The sequence below is a fragment of the Suncus etruscus genome, chromosome 16, assembly GCF_024139225.1.
Source record: "Suncus etruscus isolate mSunEtr1 chromosome 16, mSunEtr1.pri.cur, whole genome shotgun sequence".
Taxonomy (NCBI): domain Eukaryota; kingdom Metazoa; phylum Chordata; class Mammalia; order Eulipotyphla; family Soricidae; genus Suncus; species Suncus etruscus.
The window spans coordinates 65,647,711-65,664,337 of NC_064863.1; the positions used below are offsets into that span (position 1 = coordinate 65,647,711).

Genomic DNA, 16,627 nt, shown 5'->3' on the forward strand with positions numbered 1-16,627 from the left:
TCTGTCAGTTTTGCATAACCTCTTAACTAAAGGGAGCTTTGAAATGAAGATTGAGAGTAGGAAAATACTGTCAGTAGTTTATTAAGCACATACCCTGTGTGGGTGGTTAGTAGTCATTATCTAGACTTTATAGCAACTCTGCGAGAGTGCCACACACAATAAGTTGCTGAGTGCTGAGCACGTGCGAAGCTCTATCCTAAATGCTAGTCCCAAATGAGCCGATTCAATTTCTAAAACTCTGAGTAAGCTGGTTTTTGTTTTTGCTTTTTAAGAGGGCCACAATTAGTGGTGCTGAGAGGTGGGATTGGGGGGAGCCTACCCTGCTGGAGGTTGAATTTAGGGTCTTCTATATGCTGGGCATGTACTCTCACAAATCAGTCCTATCCTTGGCCCCAAAACATTATTTCATGTTTGTTTTAGAGATGAGAGAATTGAGACACAAAGAGGATAGTCACAGAGTTGGTTGGTGGGCAGAGCCAGCTAAAATATAAGTGCCTCCTAGTTCCACTTGCAGAGACTCAGATTGAATTTGCCCACCATTATTCAGCCCATGAGTGACAGAACCTCAGCCATCTCTTTAGACTTCAGGTCTAGAGTTAGACCAACTCATCTTGAAAATCAAGAATCCTAAATCTGGTGAGGAGAGTAATTAGAGAAAGAGATGAAATAACTATGGTCAAGATAAAAAGATGAAATTGTTACTTAGAAATGGACTCTCGGGGCCGGGCGGTGGCGCAAGAGGTAAGGTGCCTGCCTTGCCTGCGCTAGCCTTGGACGGACCACAGTTCGATCTCCCGGCATTCCATATGGTCCCCCAAGCCAGGAGCAACTTCTGAGCGCATAGCCAGGAATAACCCCTGAGCGTCACCGGGTGTGGCCCAAAAACCAAAAAAAAAAAAAAAAAAGAAATGGACTCTCTTTGGTCATTTGCCACCATGTTCTCTGTAGCTGGGAGGTGTGTGTGAGTGTATGTGTGCACATGTATGTGGGATGGTTTGGGCCAGTAGTGCTGGTTGTTCTCAGGAAACTATATGTAATCCTGGTGGTTGAATTGGGGTTGGCTAGGTATATGCAAGGCAAGCATTTTAATCTTTGTGCAGTCTCTCCAACCCATCCTACAATGTTCTTTAACTACCAAAAAGTTGATAAGTAGCCCCAATTCCTTTTAGTCAAGGCCCACACAGAAATGGTTGTTTGGGGCTCCAAATCCCTGCCTCTAAAGTATGCCAGGACCCACCTGAACTCTCAGAGATTTAATGAACCTTGAAGACAGACATGAAAATAGTCCCCTGGAACCCAGTCCAGTACAATGACAGCAAACTTATTTCAGGACTTGGTGCAGGGACAGCTGAGCGAGATGATGTTTCTAGGGTGCAGTCAGAATTTACTGACTGTATCCTAGAAGTTCTGGAACTGGGAATCTTCTCAGGAGGAGAAATGTATCAGTTCCCATGGAGGAATGCCTGACCATGTGGGATTTTTCCTTGCCTCTCTTACTGTCTGTTTGGCCTAACTTCATGCCCTTAGTCAGAGAAAACATACCATCCCAGGATATGACAGAAGGGAGTTATGGGAATGGACTTGTTCAAGGAATGACTTCATCTTTTTTTGTTTGTTTGTTTTGTTTGTTTTTGGGCCATATCCAGTGACTCTCAGGGATTACTCCTGGCTTGGGGGACCATATGAGATGCCGGGGGATCGAATCATGGTCTGTCCTAAGTCAGCCACATTCAAGGCTGTGTTACTGCTCCAGCCCCATCTTTTTATTGTTTTTATTTTTATTTATTTATTTATTTTTGGCTGCACCTCGTGGTTCTCAGGGATTACTCTTGGCTCTGCATTCAGAAATTACTCCTGCACACTCAGGAGACCATATGGTGTGCTGGGAATCGAACGAGGTTGCCCGCATGCAAGGCAAACACCCTGCTTCCTGTGCTACTGCTCTGGCCCCCAACTTCATCTTTTTTGTAGGGGTTTGATTTTTTGGGTCCATACCTAGCAGTGCTCAGGATATGTTCCAGGCTTGGTTATCTTATGTTGCTCCTGGTGCTTTGGGGTGGACCATGTGGTGCTGGTGATGTTACTTACATGGAAAGCATGAGCTCCAGCTCTTTGAGATACATACCCCATCCCTAAGTTTTCTTAACGTATACTCCATGACTGAATCATTAGACTTTCTTCTTCATAGTAGCTAATGACTCCCTCTTGGTTGGAAAATACTGGCCTTCTAAGACGAGAAATGCACTTAAAGAGTCACAGAAACAGATTGGGGAAGGAGACTACAATCCCTTGCAGTAGATTTGCTTTCTTTAGGGCAAAGAATCTTGCTGAGTGAAGGCATTGGACTCTAGTCTTTGCTGCTCAGTTTAGCTCTAGGCCCAGGGTCCTCATACATTTTGTGTGTGTGTGTGTGTGTGTGTGTGTGTGTGTGTGTGTAGGCCCAGGGTCCTCATACATTGTGTGTGTGTGTGTGTGTGTGTGTATGTGTGTGTGTGACTTTATCATGCTCAACTTCTTTTTTTCTCTCTCTTTTTGTCAGAGATGCATGTGCAGCTTCTGACTCTACAGACCCTGGCGTCGGTGACTCTGGCCCTGAGTACCCCACCTCTGACCCCCAGCACAGGAAGGCAGCATGGTCAGGAGGAGTTAAGCTTCGGCTGAAGCATAGGTAAGAGACCCAGAAAAGGGACCGAGGGCTGAAAGAGGACACCAAACTGAGGGCTGAAAGAGGCAAAACAGACTAAGTGATAGAGGCAAGGAGAGGCTGAACATTTTACTTTATTTTGTTTTATTTTATTTTACTATTTATTTATTTATTTTGGTTTTTGGTTTTGGGGCCAGAACCAGCAGGACTTAGGGGTTACTCTTGGATCTGTGCTCAGGAATCACTCCTGGCTGGCTCTGGGGGACTATATGGAACCCAGGATGGCCATGTAGAAGGCAAACACCATACATGCTGTGCTATATCGCTCCAGCCCTGAGGTTGAACATTTTAATTCAGTTTTGAAACTCAGTTTTAAGACCCTCTAAAGCTTCTAAGACATCATTTGCTGGAGAAGGGGTAGACAGTACCCTCAAACCATTAGATCCAATAATATTTTTTTTAAAGTATACTCTGAGGGCCAGATCCCTGACATTCCTATGGTCCCTGGAGCCTGCCAGAAGTATTTCTGAGAGCAAAGCCAGGAGTAATTTCTGAGCGCCACTGGATGTGGCCCAAAAACCAAATGAATGAATGAATACTCTGAAAACAAAAAATACTCAAAGCTTATACTTTGGCATACTGTTTGATATAAGTCATCTATCAAGATTAATTCATTTTTGAATTGATACTTTTAGGATTTCTCTCATCATCTCTAGTAAAGAAACATGCAGAGAGGACAAGTTGACCTAATAAAAATGTACATAGCTGCTCATCTAAGCTTCCTGTGGGCTGGGTGGTGTACCATAGCTTTGCATATTTCATCACATTCTCACACCAGCTCTGTTTGCCCTAGTCAGAAGGGCATTCAATTACCAAATCGTAACTTCAAATTCAGGCAGTCTGACTGTACTTATAACTCATACTCTAGCCATAACAGTTAGCATTAATATGCCATCAGTTTGAAGGACAAGATACTCAGATTGTTCCAACTTTGTTAGGAACTCCTTCAAAGCAGACTCTGATCTAAGTCCTGTTTTTGTTTGTTTGTTGTTTGTTTAGTTTTGGTTTGGGGGCAGTGCTAAGAGCTTACTTCTTGTTCTGTGCTCTTAAGAGCATATGCAGAGATGGTGATTGAGCCCTTGTCGATTGCATGCAAGACAAGCACCTTACCTACTACATTCTCTCCAGTCTCCAAATTCTGTTTTGGGATATGGAGAGGGGTGCGACACTGCTGGTTGGTTCTTCCACAGAGATTCGACATGGTAACAGTACACTGATCTTTGGTGATTGCTAGTGGCCATTGAGCAGGTCTAATTTGTAATAGGTCATAGCGCCTTTAAATCTAATTTGGAATTTAAAAGTTCTGGAGTTTGGGACTGGAGAGATAGCATGGAGGTAAGGCATTTGCCTTTCATGCAGAAGGTCGGTGGTTTAAATCCCGGCATCCCATATGGTCTCCTGTGATTTCTGAGCAAAGAGCCAGGAGTAGCCCCTGAACACTGCCAGGTGTAATCCAAAAACCAACAACAACAAGAAAAAAAGTTCTGGAGTCTATTTATGAGAGGATTCCAAGTCTAAGCAAAAAGAAAAAGCTTCTTCACCAGATATTTACAGGGACTAACCAAGCAATTGAGTTAAAGAACAAAAGAAGCTCCTGTTGTTTGTTGGTCAATGGCTGAGTTTCAAGGGCTCTAGTCCTATCTTTTTCTGTTTTGATTTCTGACTTCTATAACTTGTCAACAGGAATATTTATGATCTAATTTTTCTCAGTTGAAGAATCTCCCTAAAATATATCAAGCCTCAGTTTAATGAGTTAGTAAAAGATTTTATTTTTAAACTTTATTGATTGATTGGTTGGTTGTTGGGCCACACCCATTGGTGCTCAGGGGTCACTCCTGGCTCTGCACTCAAAAACCAATCCCGACAGGTTGGGGGACCACATGGGTGCCGGGAATTGAACCGGGTCCCTCCTGGGTCAGCCACATGCAAGGCAAATGCCCTACTGCTGTGCTATCTCTCTCCAGCCCCAAAGTTTTTTTTTTTTTTTTTTTTTTTGGTTTTTGGGCCACACCCGGTGATGCTCAGGGGTTACTCCTGGCTATGCGCTCAGAAGTCGCTCCTGGCTTGGGGGACCATATGGGACACCGGGGGATCGAACCGCGGTCCGTCCTAGGCTAACGCTGGCAAGGCAGACACCTTACCTTTAGCGCCACCGCCTGGCCCCCCCCAAAGTTTTTTTTTAAGTGATGGTAGGGGGTGGGATTGGAGGAAGGTTGTGCCACATGGTCTGTGCTCAGGGCTTTTTTCTGGCTCTGTACTAGAGCCACTCCTTACAGTACTTGGGACACTGTGTAGAGCCAGGAATCGAACCTGGATTATCTCTATGCAAGGCAAGTGTCAATGAGTTAGCAAAAGAAGCAGAACATTCTGGCTTAAATCTAAAGATTTTTCCAGTTATCACTTTCCTTAGTAGAGTTCTCATCCCTTCGTCACCTTCTACCACCATTATTGTAATATTTGATGAAATTATTAAGCATTTATTTACATGATAGTTTGTTGTATTGTCTATAAAGTAAATTAAGAGGAATGATGAAGGATCATGTTCTCTTGGAGATTGGTAGAGGTTTGATTACCCCTGAGTTCCCCCCAAAAAAGGCAATTCCTTTCCCTGTCCAACCGGGATAGAGGAAGAAGTTCCAGTTGTATAGATCCGTAGTAAATAATCCACTCGGACAATAGGGTAAAACGAGGCAAGAAGGTCAGACACAAAATCTTTTGCGAAGCAATAGCACAGCGGTAATAAAGCATTTGCTTTCCACTTGGCCAACACAGGCTAGACCCTGATTCGAATCCCAGCATCCCATATGGTTCCCTGAGCCTGCGAGGAGTGATTTCTGAACAAAGAGCCAGGATTAAAGCTTGAGTGCTACTGGGTGTGACCCCAAAACAAAACAACAACAAAAAATTTACACAAAACATTTCAGGGCTGGAGAGATAGCACAGCCATAGGGCATTTTGCCTTGCTTGTGGCCAACCTGGGAGGGATCCAGTTAGATTCCTGGTATTCATATGGTCCCCCAGCTTACTCGGAGTGATTTTTGAGTGTATAGCCAGGAGTGACCCCTGAGCACTGCTGGGTGTGGCCCAAAAACCAATCAATCAATCAATAAAGTTTAAAAAAATATTTTTTTGCCAACCCACCAGCTGCTCCAAACTCTAGGGCTAGCTAGCCTGCTGCAAAAGGACCCTATCCTCCCAGCTTTACTCCTATTTATTCAGGTCCAAACAACGCCCCCTACCTGAAAGGCCGTACGTAGGTGGGAAAGCAAGCAGAGAAACATATACCAAGGAGAAATATTATAAAAGCCTCTAAATATTTAACAAATGGATACTAGAAATTCCACATTTGACTTATAGTTCATTCTCAGTTGGGCAGCAAAGTTTGTTCAACTGGCACTTTGCTCCTCTCTTGGCTATAGGTCTGGACACTCTATTGCTGATTTTGTCTTCTCTGAGTCAGGAACCTTAGGAATCCTTGATGGGTGTGAGAACAGTGAACACAGTTCTGCAGACAGTGGTGTTTTTGTCTGGAGAGGAGGGTGCTGATGTAGCAGGGAAGGTCATTTAAGGAAACTTCCTAGTTTCGATTTAATGCATTTTACCAGCCAGTGACTTTCATTGCTCCTTTCCTTCTCCTGCCCACAGACTAGAGTGCTGGCAGCTCTAAAAGCTACAATAGTGCCTGAGATGCTGGTTTCTTAGGTAAAACAACAGTAGGTCATTGGCTACCTTTTCTCTTCTATGGAACAGAAATTGAGTCATTACTGGCTGCTTTACTGAGGCAACTGTGGCTAAAACCCTCCCCTGTACCCTGTACCCAGAGCTCAGCAGTTTAGGGCAATTGGAGCTCTTTGACAGTGGTGAGCTTTGGTGCCGATGGGAGTTGAAAGAGCAGTGCTGGGGCCGGAGAGATAGCATGGAGGGTAAGGCATTTGCCTTTCATGCAGAAGGTCATCGGTTCGAATCCCGGCGTCCCATATGGTCCCCCGAGCCGGCCAGGAGCGATTTCTGAGCATGAAGCCAGGAGTAACCCCTGAGTGCTGCCGGGTGTGACCCAAAAACCAAAAAAAAAAAAAAAAAAGAAAGAAAGAGCAGTGCTACCTCACTCCTGAAGTTAACATTCAGTTGACCAGAAGGTTGTTATCTAGGATGTTTCTGCTTACCATGAGGTAAGTCTACTATCTTGATAAGATTTAGAGTCTTTCATTACTAAGATCTTTTGTGTGTGTATGTGGTTTTTGGGTCACACCCGGCAGTGCTCAGGGGTTATTCCTGGCTCCATGCTCAGAAATTGCTCCTGGCAGGCATGGGAACCATATGGGATGCTGGGATTCTAACAAATGACCTTCTGCATGAAAGGCAAACGCCTTACTTCCATGCTATCTCTCCAGCCCCTCATTACTAAGATCTTAACTAGCACACCTTTAAATAGGATTGATTGTTAGGTTGATTTTTGGGCTATCCCAGTGGTGCTCAGAGCTTATTCCTGGCTCCGCACTCAGGGATCACTCCTGGCCTTTCTCAAGGGACCGTGTGCCAGAGATATAACCCAGGAAGGCTTCATGCAAGGCAAGCACCTGACCCATTGTAGTATCACTCAGGCCCCTAATAGGATTCTTTATTTGGGGGGGGGGGGCACATCCGGTGACACTCAGGGGTTACTCCTGGCTATGCGCTCAGAAGTCGCTCCTGGCTTGGGGGACCATATGGGACGCCAGGGGATCGAACCGTGGTTCGTCCTAGGCTAGCGCTGGCAAGGCAGACACCTTACCTCTAGCACCACCGTGCTGGCCCCAGGATTCTTTTTGATGTCTGCTTATAAAGAAATTAACTAACCACTATGACTTAAACTTGTCTCTCAATAGTTATTAAAACTCTCATTATTTAAGCACCTTGTGTAATTCAGCATAGCATTCATATTGGCATAGAAAGTTTTGTTTTGGGGGCAACACCTGGTGGTGCTCAGGGATCGCTGCTGACAGTGTTTAGAAATCATGTATAGAGCCCAGGATTGAAGCAAGTCCCCTACAGGCAAGACAAGCATCTTTTTTTTTTTTTATTTTTTTTATTTTAATTTTATTTATTTATTTTTGGGCCACACCCGGCGATGCTCAGGGGTTACTCCTGGCTGTCTGCTCAGAAATAGCTCCTGGCAGGCACGGGGGACCATATGGGACACCGGGATTCGAACCAACCACCTTAGGTCCTGGATCGGCTGCTTGCAAGGCAAACGCCGCTGTGCTATCTCTCCGGGCCCAAGACAAGCATCTTATCAGCTGTGCTATCTCTCTGGTCCCTGTGGCATAGGAGTTTGGTAATTTTCCTGTGTATCACTATTCCTACTTTTTCTTTGGGGGGGGGGAGAGGTCACACTGGGCAGCGCTCAGGGGTTACTCCTGGCTGGCTCGGGGGACCATATGGGATGCCAAGATTCGAACCACGGTCCTTCTGCATGCAAAGCAAATGCCCTACCTTTATGCTATCTCTCCAGTCCCTATTCCTATTATTTTTTAGGGTAGAGATATCTAGAGTGACTTTTTATCTATTTTATTTAGTAGTCTGTTTGCATTGTATGCTTCCTTACTTGGGCCTGCTTCCCTTTTTCCTGGGGAATATCAGAATAATTCTTTATTTTGTTTTTGTTTTTGGGTCACACCCAGCAGCACTCAGGGGTTGCTCCTGGCAGGTTCGGGGGACCATGTGGGATGCTGGGATTCGAACCAATGACCTTCTGCTTGAAAGGCAAATGCCTTACCTCCATACTATCTCTCTGGCCCCTAAAGTTTTTTTTGGGGGGGGGGGTCACACCCGGCAGCGCTCAGGGGTCACTCCTGGCTCCACATTCAGAAATTGCCCCTGGCAGGCTCAGAGACCATATGGCAGGGGTCTCAAACTCGCAGCCCGCAAGCCGTTTGCGGCCCTCCATACAACATTTTGTGGCCCGTGGCCGGCCTTCAAATATCGCAGTATTTGCAATTATTCGCTTACCAAATAAATAATCGCAATAAAAATCACATTAGTAAGAAAAAATCGCATTAAACATTCGCATACCCCGAGCAGTTCCATTCGGGGTACGCAAATGTTTAATGCGATTTTTTTCCTACTAATGCGATTTTTTATTGCAAATATTCGGTAAGCGAAATCCCTTAAGCAGCCCTGCCTCACCCCGACTTTGCCTCCTGCGGCCCCCAGGTAAATTGAGTTTGAGACCTCTGCCATATGGAATGCTGGGATTTGAACCACTGACTTTCTGCATGAAAGGCAAATGCCTTACCTCCATGCTATCTCTCCGGCCCAGAATAATTCTTAAAGGGATTGACTGCTCACCTATCAACTAGTAGCTAAGGCCTTCTCAATACCAACATTGTATAAAAAAGGGAACCTCTATTTTCTCATTTATCTATTTTTTTGGTTTGAGGGTCACATCCACTAGTGCTCAGGGATGATTTTTGGCTCTGTGCTTCCAGATCCCTCTTAGCAGGGATCAGGGGACCCTCTGTGGTAATTAGCCCAGGTTGGCCATGTGTAATGCAAGTGTCTTAACCCTCTAAATTTTCTCATAGTCTATATTCTCATTCAACTTGGAGTTGATAGATATGAAAAGAGATGTTGATGGAAAATGCCAATGCGCATCATTTTGTCACCATTGAAGGGACACTTGGCTATCTTTCTCCTGCTTGCAATATTTGATTTCACCTTTTATTTTATATAACCTTGATTCATAATTTTTTTGAGTCCTGTTCAACAGTTTTATGGAAGCTTTTATTTGGAAAATAAAACCTGATGGGTAAAGAGCAGGTGGATGGAACAATCATAAATGTTCTAGATCTTTTTTTATTGTTTTGTTTTTGGACCACACCTGCAGTGCTCAAGGGTTACTCCTGGCTCTGCACTCAGAAATTACTCCTGGCATGCTCAGGGGACTAGATGGGATGCCGGGGATTGAACTCAGTCAACTGTGTGCAAGATAGGCGCCCTACCTACTGTGCTATCACTCTGGCCCCTATGTTCTAGATCTTTTTTTTTTTTTTTTTGGTTTTTGGGTCACACCCGGCAGTGCTCAGGGGTTACTCCTGGCTGTCTGCTCAGAAATAGCTCCTGGCAGGCACGGGGGACCATATGGGACACCGGGATTCGAACCAACCACCTTTGGTCCTGGATTGGCTGCTTGCAAGGCAAACACCGCTGTGCTATCTCTCTGGGCCCTTGTTCTAGATCTTAAAGTGACTTTTATGTTTTGTTATTATAGGCACCCATCTTGTTATTTTATATTACTTAAAAAGGAAGGTAGACTTACTTTTATTATTAAAAGGTCTACTTACATGTATAGAGAAAGAGATCACAGGGCTGGTTTTTCAAGTTTTATTTGGCATTCTTTCTTTTGAAACTGAATAAGAGATAGCATTCTTCTGAGTTTCATTATTTTCTCCCCTACAGTGTAGTTTATTATACAATTTGTTGTTATGGTGCAGGGGAACAGGCACTCTGGTGGTGAGTATGGTGTTGGAACAGTGTATACATAAAAGTATGTCATAGTTTACAAATCACATGACTCAAAAAATTTACATCCTTAAATTATGAAAATATTCATTGGTAAGAACTGGAGAACTGAAGCAGGTGTTCTTAAAGTGTCCAGTTTCTCTTTCTTAAAATTTTACTAGTTCTTTCAGGTTTCGATAATATTTGAAAACTTGATTTTAATGAATGTTCAAGTCTAGGGTGATTTTAAAATAGAAATTTTTCTTTCTCTTTCTTCATTTCTTTTTTCCATCATTCTCTTTCCTTTACCCAGGGGTTTTCAGGGTTTGCTCTTGACTCTGTCTGTATTCAGAAATCATGCCTGGTAATGCTTGGGAGATCATATGGGATGCCAAGTATCAAACCCAAATTGCTCTGCACAAGTCAAGCACCCAACCTAATGTGTTCTTTCAAACCCTGTTTTGATTATTTTGGTTTTGGTACACACCCAACAGGGTTTATTTCTATCCCTGTGCTAGGGATCACTCTGGCAGGATTGGGGGACCATATGGGGTACAAATGATTGAACATGGGTCTATACTGTACAAGGCAAGCACTGTACTATCTTTTCAGCCCCTTGATCTTAATTATTGCGTATTACTTGTTGCCTTTCAATTCTCTTTTATATTCTTTTTCTCTAATGGAAGATAAAGTGAAACAGAGAAGAGAAAAATACATTAGGATACATCAAACCTCTCCTCTAAAAGACCATTTTTTTAAGCACTTGAGGGGTAGGGGCATTTCTTTGTTTTTATTTAGTGGGCTGATATATACTTTATATATTTTATTTAAACACCTTGATTACATACATGATTGTGTTTGGATTTCAGTCATGTAAAGAACACCACCCACCACCAGTGCAACATTCCCATCACCAATGTCCCAAATCTCCCTCCTCCCCACCCAAACCCCACCTGTACTCTAGACAGGCTTTCTATTTCCCTCATACATTCTCATTATTAGGATAGTTCAAAATGTAGTTATTTCTCTAACTAAGCTCATCACTCTTTATGGTGAGCTTCATGAGGAGAGCTGGAACTTCCAGCTCTTTTCTCTTTTGTGTCTGAAAATTATTATTGCAAGAATGTCTTTCATTTTGCTTAAAACCCATAGATGAGTGAGACCATTCTGAATTTTTTTCTCTCTCTGACTTATTTCACTCAGCATAGTAGATTCCGTGTACATCCATGTATAGGAAAATTTCATGACTTCAACTCTCCTGACAGCTGCATAATATTTCATTGTGTATATGTACCACAGTTTCTTTAGCCATTCGTCTGTTGACGGGCATCTTGGTTGTTTCCAGAGCCTTGTTATGGTAAATAGTGCTGCAATGAATATAGGTGTAAGGAAGGGGTTTTTGTATTGTATTTTTGTGTTCCTAGGGTATAATCCTAGGATTGGTATAGCTGGATTGTGTGGGAGCTCGGTTTCCCAGTTTTTGGAGGAATCTCCATATCGCTTTCCATAAAGATTGAACTAGACGGCATTCCCACCAGCAGTGGATAAGAGTTCCTTTCTTGGGGCCGGGAAGGTGGCGCTAGAGGTAAGGTGTCTGCCTTGCAAGCGCTAGCGTAGGACGGACCCGACCGCGGTTCGATCCCCCGGCGTCCCATATGGTTCCCCCAAGCCAGGGGCGATTTCTGAGCTCATAGCCAGGAGTAACCCCTGAGCATCAAACGGGTGTGGCCCAAAAACCAAAAAAAAAAAAAAAAAAAAAAAAAAAGAGTTCCTTTCTCTCCACATCCCCGCCAACACTGCTTGTTCTCATTCTTTGTGATGTGTGCCATTCTCTGTGGTGTGAGGTGGTACCTCATAGTCGGTTTGATTTGCATCTCCCTGATGATTAGTGATGTAGAGCATTTTTTCATGTGCCTTTTGGCCATTTGTATTTCTTCTTTGTCAAAGTGTCTGTCCATTTCTTCTCCCCATTTTTCATGGGATTAGATGTTTTTTTCTTGTAAAGTTCTGTCAGTGCCTTGTATATTTTGAAGATTAGCCCTTATCTGATGGATATTGGGTGAATAGTTTTTCCCACTTAGTCGGTGGCTCTTGTATCCTGGGTGCTATTTCCTTTGAGGTGCAGAAGCTTCTCAGTTTAATATATTCCCATCTGTTAATCTCTGCTTTCACTTGTTTGGAGAGTGCAGTTTCCGTCTTGAAGATTCCTGTAGTCTCAATGTCCTGGAGTGTTTTGCCTACGTGTTGTTCTATATATCTTATGGTTTCGGGTCTGATATCGAGGTCTTTAGTCCATTTGGATTTTACCTTCGTACATTTGGGTCACACCCGGCAGTGCTCAGGGGTTACTCCTGGCTGTCTGCTCAGAAATAGCTCCTGGCAGGCACGGGGGACCATATGGGATACTGGGATTCGAACCAACCACCTTTGGTCCTGGATCGGCTGCTTGCAAGGCAAACACAGCTGTGCTATCTCTCTGGGCCCCGTACATGATCTTAACTGGGGGTCTAAGTTCATTTTTTTGCAAGTGGCTAGCCAGTTGTGCCAACACCACTTGTTGAAGAGGCTTTCTTTGCTCCGTTTAGGATTTCTTGCTCCTTGATTATTAGGCATCTTTACTGATATCTGAATTTTTCCAGAGCCTCACCTGGCAATACTGAGCTGCTCCTTATTTGTTCTCTAAGTAATAACGTCAAACCAAAGATGAAAAAAATACAGTTACACATTTAATAGCTGTTACGCATGTCAACATATTAGGTGTTAACATGTAACATAGGTGACTTACACATGCGATGATTACACATAACGATTATACACATAACACATTACATATATAACACATTTATTACTTCTGTAATATAATTTTTACACGTGTAAAAATTCAACTGCATATCTAATAGCTCTGCTTCTCTACAACTATCTGACTCTGAATTTATTTATTTATTTATTTTATTTATTTATTATGTATTTTGGGCCACATCCACCGTCTTTCAGGGGTTACTCCTGACTCTGTGCTCAGAAATAGCTCCTGGCAGACATGGTACACCATATGGGATGCCGGATTCAAACTACCATCAGTCCTGGGTCGCCACTTGTAAAGCAAATGCCTACCATTGACCATTGTGCTGTCTCTTTGGACCCCTGACTCTGAATATTTTTATGAGTTTCTGCATGTATCCGTATGTGGAAGAGACAAATACTCACATGAAATTGGTGGGTTGTTTTTTTTTTTTTTGGTTTTTGAGTCACACATGGCAGTGCTCAGGGGTTACTCCTGGCTCTATGCTCAGTAATCACTCCTGGCAAGCTCAGGGGACCATATGGGATACCAGGATTCAAACCACCGTTTTTCTGTATGCAAGGCAAATGCCTTACCTCCATACTATCTCTCCGGTCCCTTTTTTTTTTTTTTTTTTTGGTTTTTGGGCCACACCTGGCTCTGTGCTCAGAAAATACTCTTGGCAGGCTTGGGGGACCTTATGGGATGCCGTGGATCAGATCCAAGTTCGTCCTGTGTCGGCAGCATACAAGGCAAATGCCCTACCACTGTGCTATCACGACCCCAAAAGTGATTTTTTTTTTTCCTATCTCAACTCTAATAGCAGACACCATAGTCCGGAAAAGTTGCAAAGAAGGCAGTTTTCTAAATTCATAATAGCTGATGTTTAAGGAAATCATTAAAAGCCAATCTCTCCTTCCCACAAATAAGATGTCTGCTTCCAAATTAAGAGTTGGGAAGGAAAAAAAGATTCTGATAACATAGCTCTTACTATTCTCTATATTATGCAGTTTACTTTAAAAGTCAGTGAAAAAGAAAATAGACTTATAGGTGAAAGATGTTACAGTGTTTGCATTAACTTCAGTGGTGGTTTACAGACGGAGGTTGAAACATGGGCAGGGACTGGACTCTTGAGTTCTTCTTTAGATGCTAGAGTGAGAAAAAGAGAATATTGAGAAAAAGAATCTGCCAAATTTACAACCTGTTGGTGGTTCAGTGGAAAATTCCTGGCCCAGTTACTAGTCCCTCTTTCTTATGGTAATGATTTAGTGTGGTCCTCAGTGAAATTTAATACCTTTAAAATGTTTTTTTGGTTCATTTGCTTTTTTGGGGGGGGGAGGGGGGTCACACCTAGCAGCGCTCAGGGGTAATTCCTGGCTCTACGCTCAGAAATCGTTCCTGTCAGGCTCGGGGGATCATATGGGATGCCAGGATTTGAACCACCGTCTTGCAAATGCCCTACCTTCATGCTATCTCTCCGGCCCCCTTCCTTTCTATTTTTCTTTGGGGGGAGAGGGTTTAGACTGTGATGAATTTTCTCTCCTGTTGCTGGACATTTTTAGCTGCATGCAGGGCAAATGCCTTGCCCACTGTCTATCTCTCAAGACTGAGAAGACAAATATCTTTGTTTGTTTATTTGTTTTTTTTGTTTTGAGTCACACCCGGCAGTGCTCAGGGGTTATTCCTGGCTCCAGGCTCAGAAATTGCTCCTAGCAGGCATGGGGACCATATGGGACACCGGGATTAGAACCGATGACCTCCTGCTTGAAAGGCAAATGCCTTACCTCCATGCTATCTCTCCAGCCCCTCTACTTCTTCTTAGTACCTTTTCATGCATCTTAATAAGCTTTGCAACAATATTCATAAACACCTCGAGGCCACTGGTGACCTCTAAAACCTACATCTATAACTCAGCTCCTTGTGAGGCACACAGTAGGTGATAAACTAAAATTGCTAGAAATACTCGAAATTTTTTTTGTAGATATCTCAGATTCCTAAATCTCCCCAAGTTAGAAAAAAAATCATCTAAGAAGGACATTGTGTCTCTGGTTAGTTTTAGTTTTATCAGCCTACCCATCCTATGTAGTTAAGTTTCCTTGTTTGTGGTCAGAAGTTTGACAAAAGGGCTTTGTTTGAATTGCTCCCACATGTCAAGACTCAGCTTGCTCAATGTTAAAATTAAATTGTCTTATGACTTATGGATATGCTCGTGATGTAATATATTTTAAGAAAATATTTTCTTATTAAACATCAAAGTGATTCCCCCAAAAACAAAAATTAGTAAGGTCATTCCTGCTCTTTTTTTTTTTAATTTATTTAAACACCTTAAATACATACATGATTGTGTTTGGGTTTCAGTCATGTAAAGAACACCACCCATCACCAGTGCAACATTCCCATCACCAATGTCCCAAGTCTCCCTCCTCCCCACCCGACCCCCGCCTGTACTCTAGACAGGCTCTCCATTTTCCTAATACATTCTCGTTATTAGGACAGTTCAAAATGTAGTTATTTCCCTAACTAAACTCATCACTATTTGTGGTGAGCTTCCTGAGGTGAGCTGGAACTTCCAGCTCTTTTCTCTTTTGTGTCTGAAAATTATTATTACAAGGGTGTCTTTCATTTTTCTTAAAACCCATAGATGAGTGAGACCATTCTGCGTCTTTCTCTCTCTCTCTGACTTATTTCACTCAGCATAATAGATTCCGTGTACATCCATGTATAGGAAAATTTCATAACTTCATCTCTCCTGACAGCTGCATAATATTCCATTGTGTATATGTACCACAGTTTCTTTAGCCATTCGTCTGTTGAAGGGCATCTTGGTTGTTTCCAGAGTCTTGCTATGGTAAATAGTGCTGCAATGAATATAGGTGTAAGGAAGGGATTTTTGTATTGTAATTTTGTGTTCCTAGGGTATATTCCTAGGAGTGGTATAGCTGGATCGTATGGGAGCTCAATTTCCAGTTTTTGGAGGAATCTCCATATCGCTTTCCATAAAGGTTGAACTAGACGGCATTCCCACCAGCAGTGGATAAGAGTTCCTTTCTCTCCACATCCCCGCCAACACTGTTTATTCTCATTCTTTGTGATGTGTGCCATTCTCTGGGGTGTGAGGTGGTATCTCATCGTTGTTTTGATTTGCATCTCCCTGATGATTAGTGATGTGGAACATTTTTTCATGTGTCTTTTGGCCATGTGTATTTCTTCTTTGTCAAAGTGTCTGTTCATTTCTTCTCCCCATTTTTTGATGGGGTTAGATGTTTTTTTCTTGTAAAGTTCTGTCAGTGCCTTGTATATTTTGGAGATTAGCCCCTTAGTCATTCATGCTCTTTAGGAATGCTTAGGAAATTATTGGCACCTCTCACAAAGTCCAATTCGACTTATTTGGTTATGTCAAGATACAGTAAAGTATATATTCAAAATAAGAAGCTGTTTAAAATAATTTTTTGTTTTATTTTGTTTTTGAGCCACACTTGGTGGTGCTCAGTCGTTATTCCTGACTCTGAACACAGAAATTGCTCTTGGCAGGCTCGGGGGACCATCTGGAATGCCAGGGATCGAACCCTGGTCTGTCCCCGGTAGGCCCTGGGTTGGCTGCATACAAGGCAAATGGCCTACCACTGTGCTATCACTTTGGCCTCTCAAATGATTTTATTTATTTT

At 42.9% G+C, this 16,627-nt stretch overlaps 1 protein-coding gene across 1 annotated transcript in view; it reads left to right on the forward strand.

Annotated features, from left to right (window-relative positions):
* SHROOM3 (shroom family member 3) overlaps positions 1–16,627 on the forward strand; it is a 366,880-nt gene that overhangs the window by 297,170 nt on the left and 53,083 nt on the right. Inside the window, exon 8 of the mRNA XM_049789876.1 lies at positions 2,540–2,668. Within this exon, the coding sequence (XP_049645833.1) occupies positions 2,540–2,668 (129 nt within the window). The remainder of the gene's footprint in view (positions 1–2,539; positions 2,669–16,627) is intronic.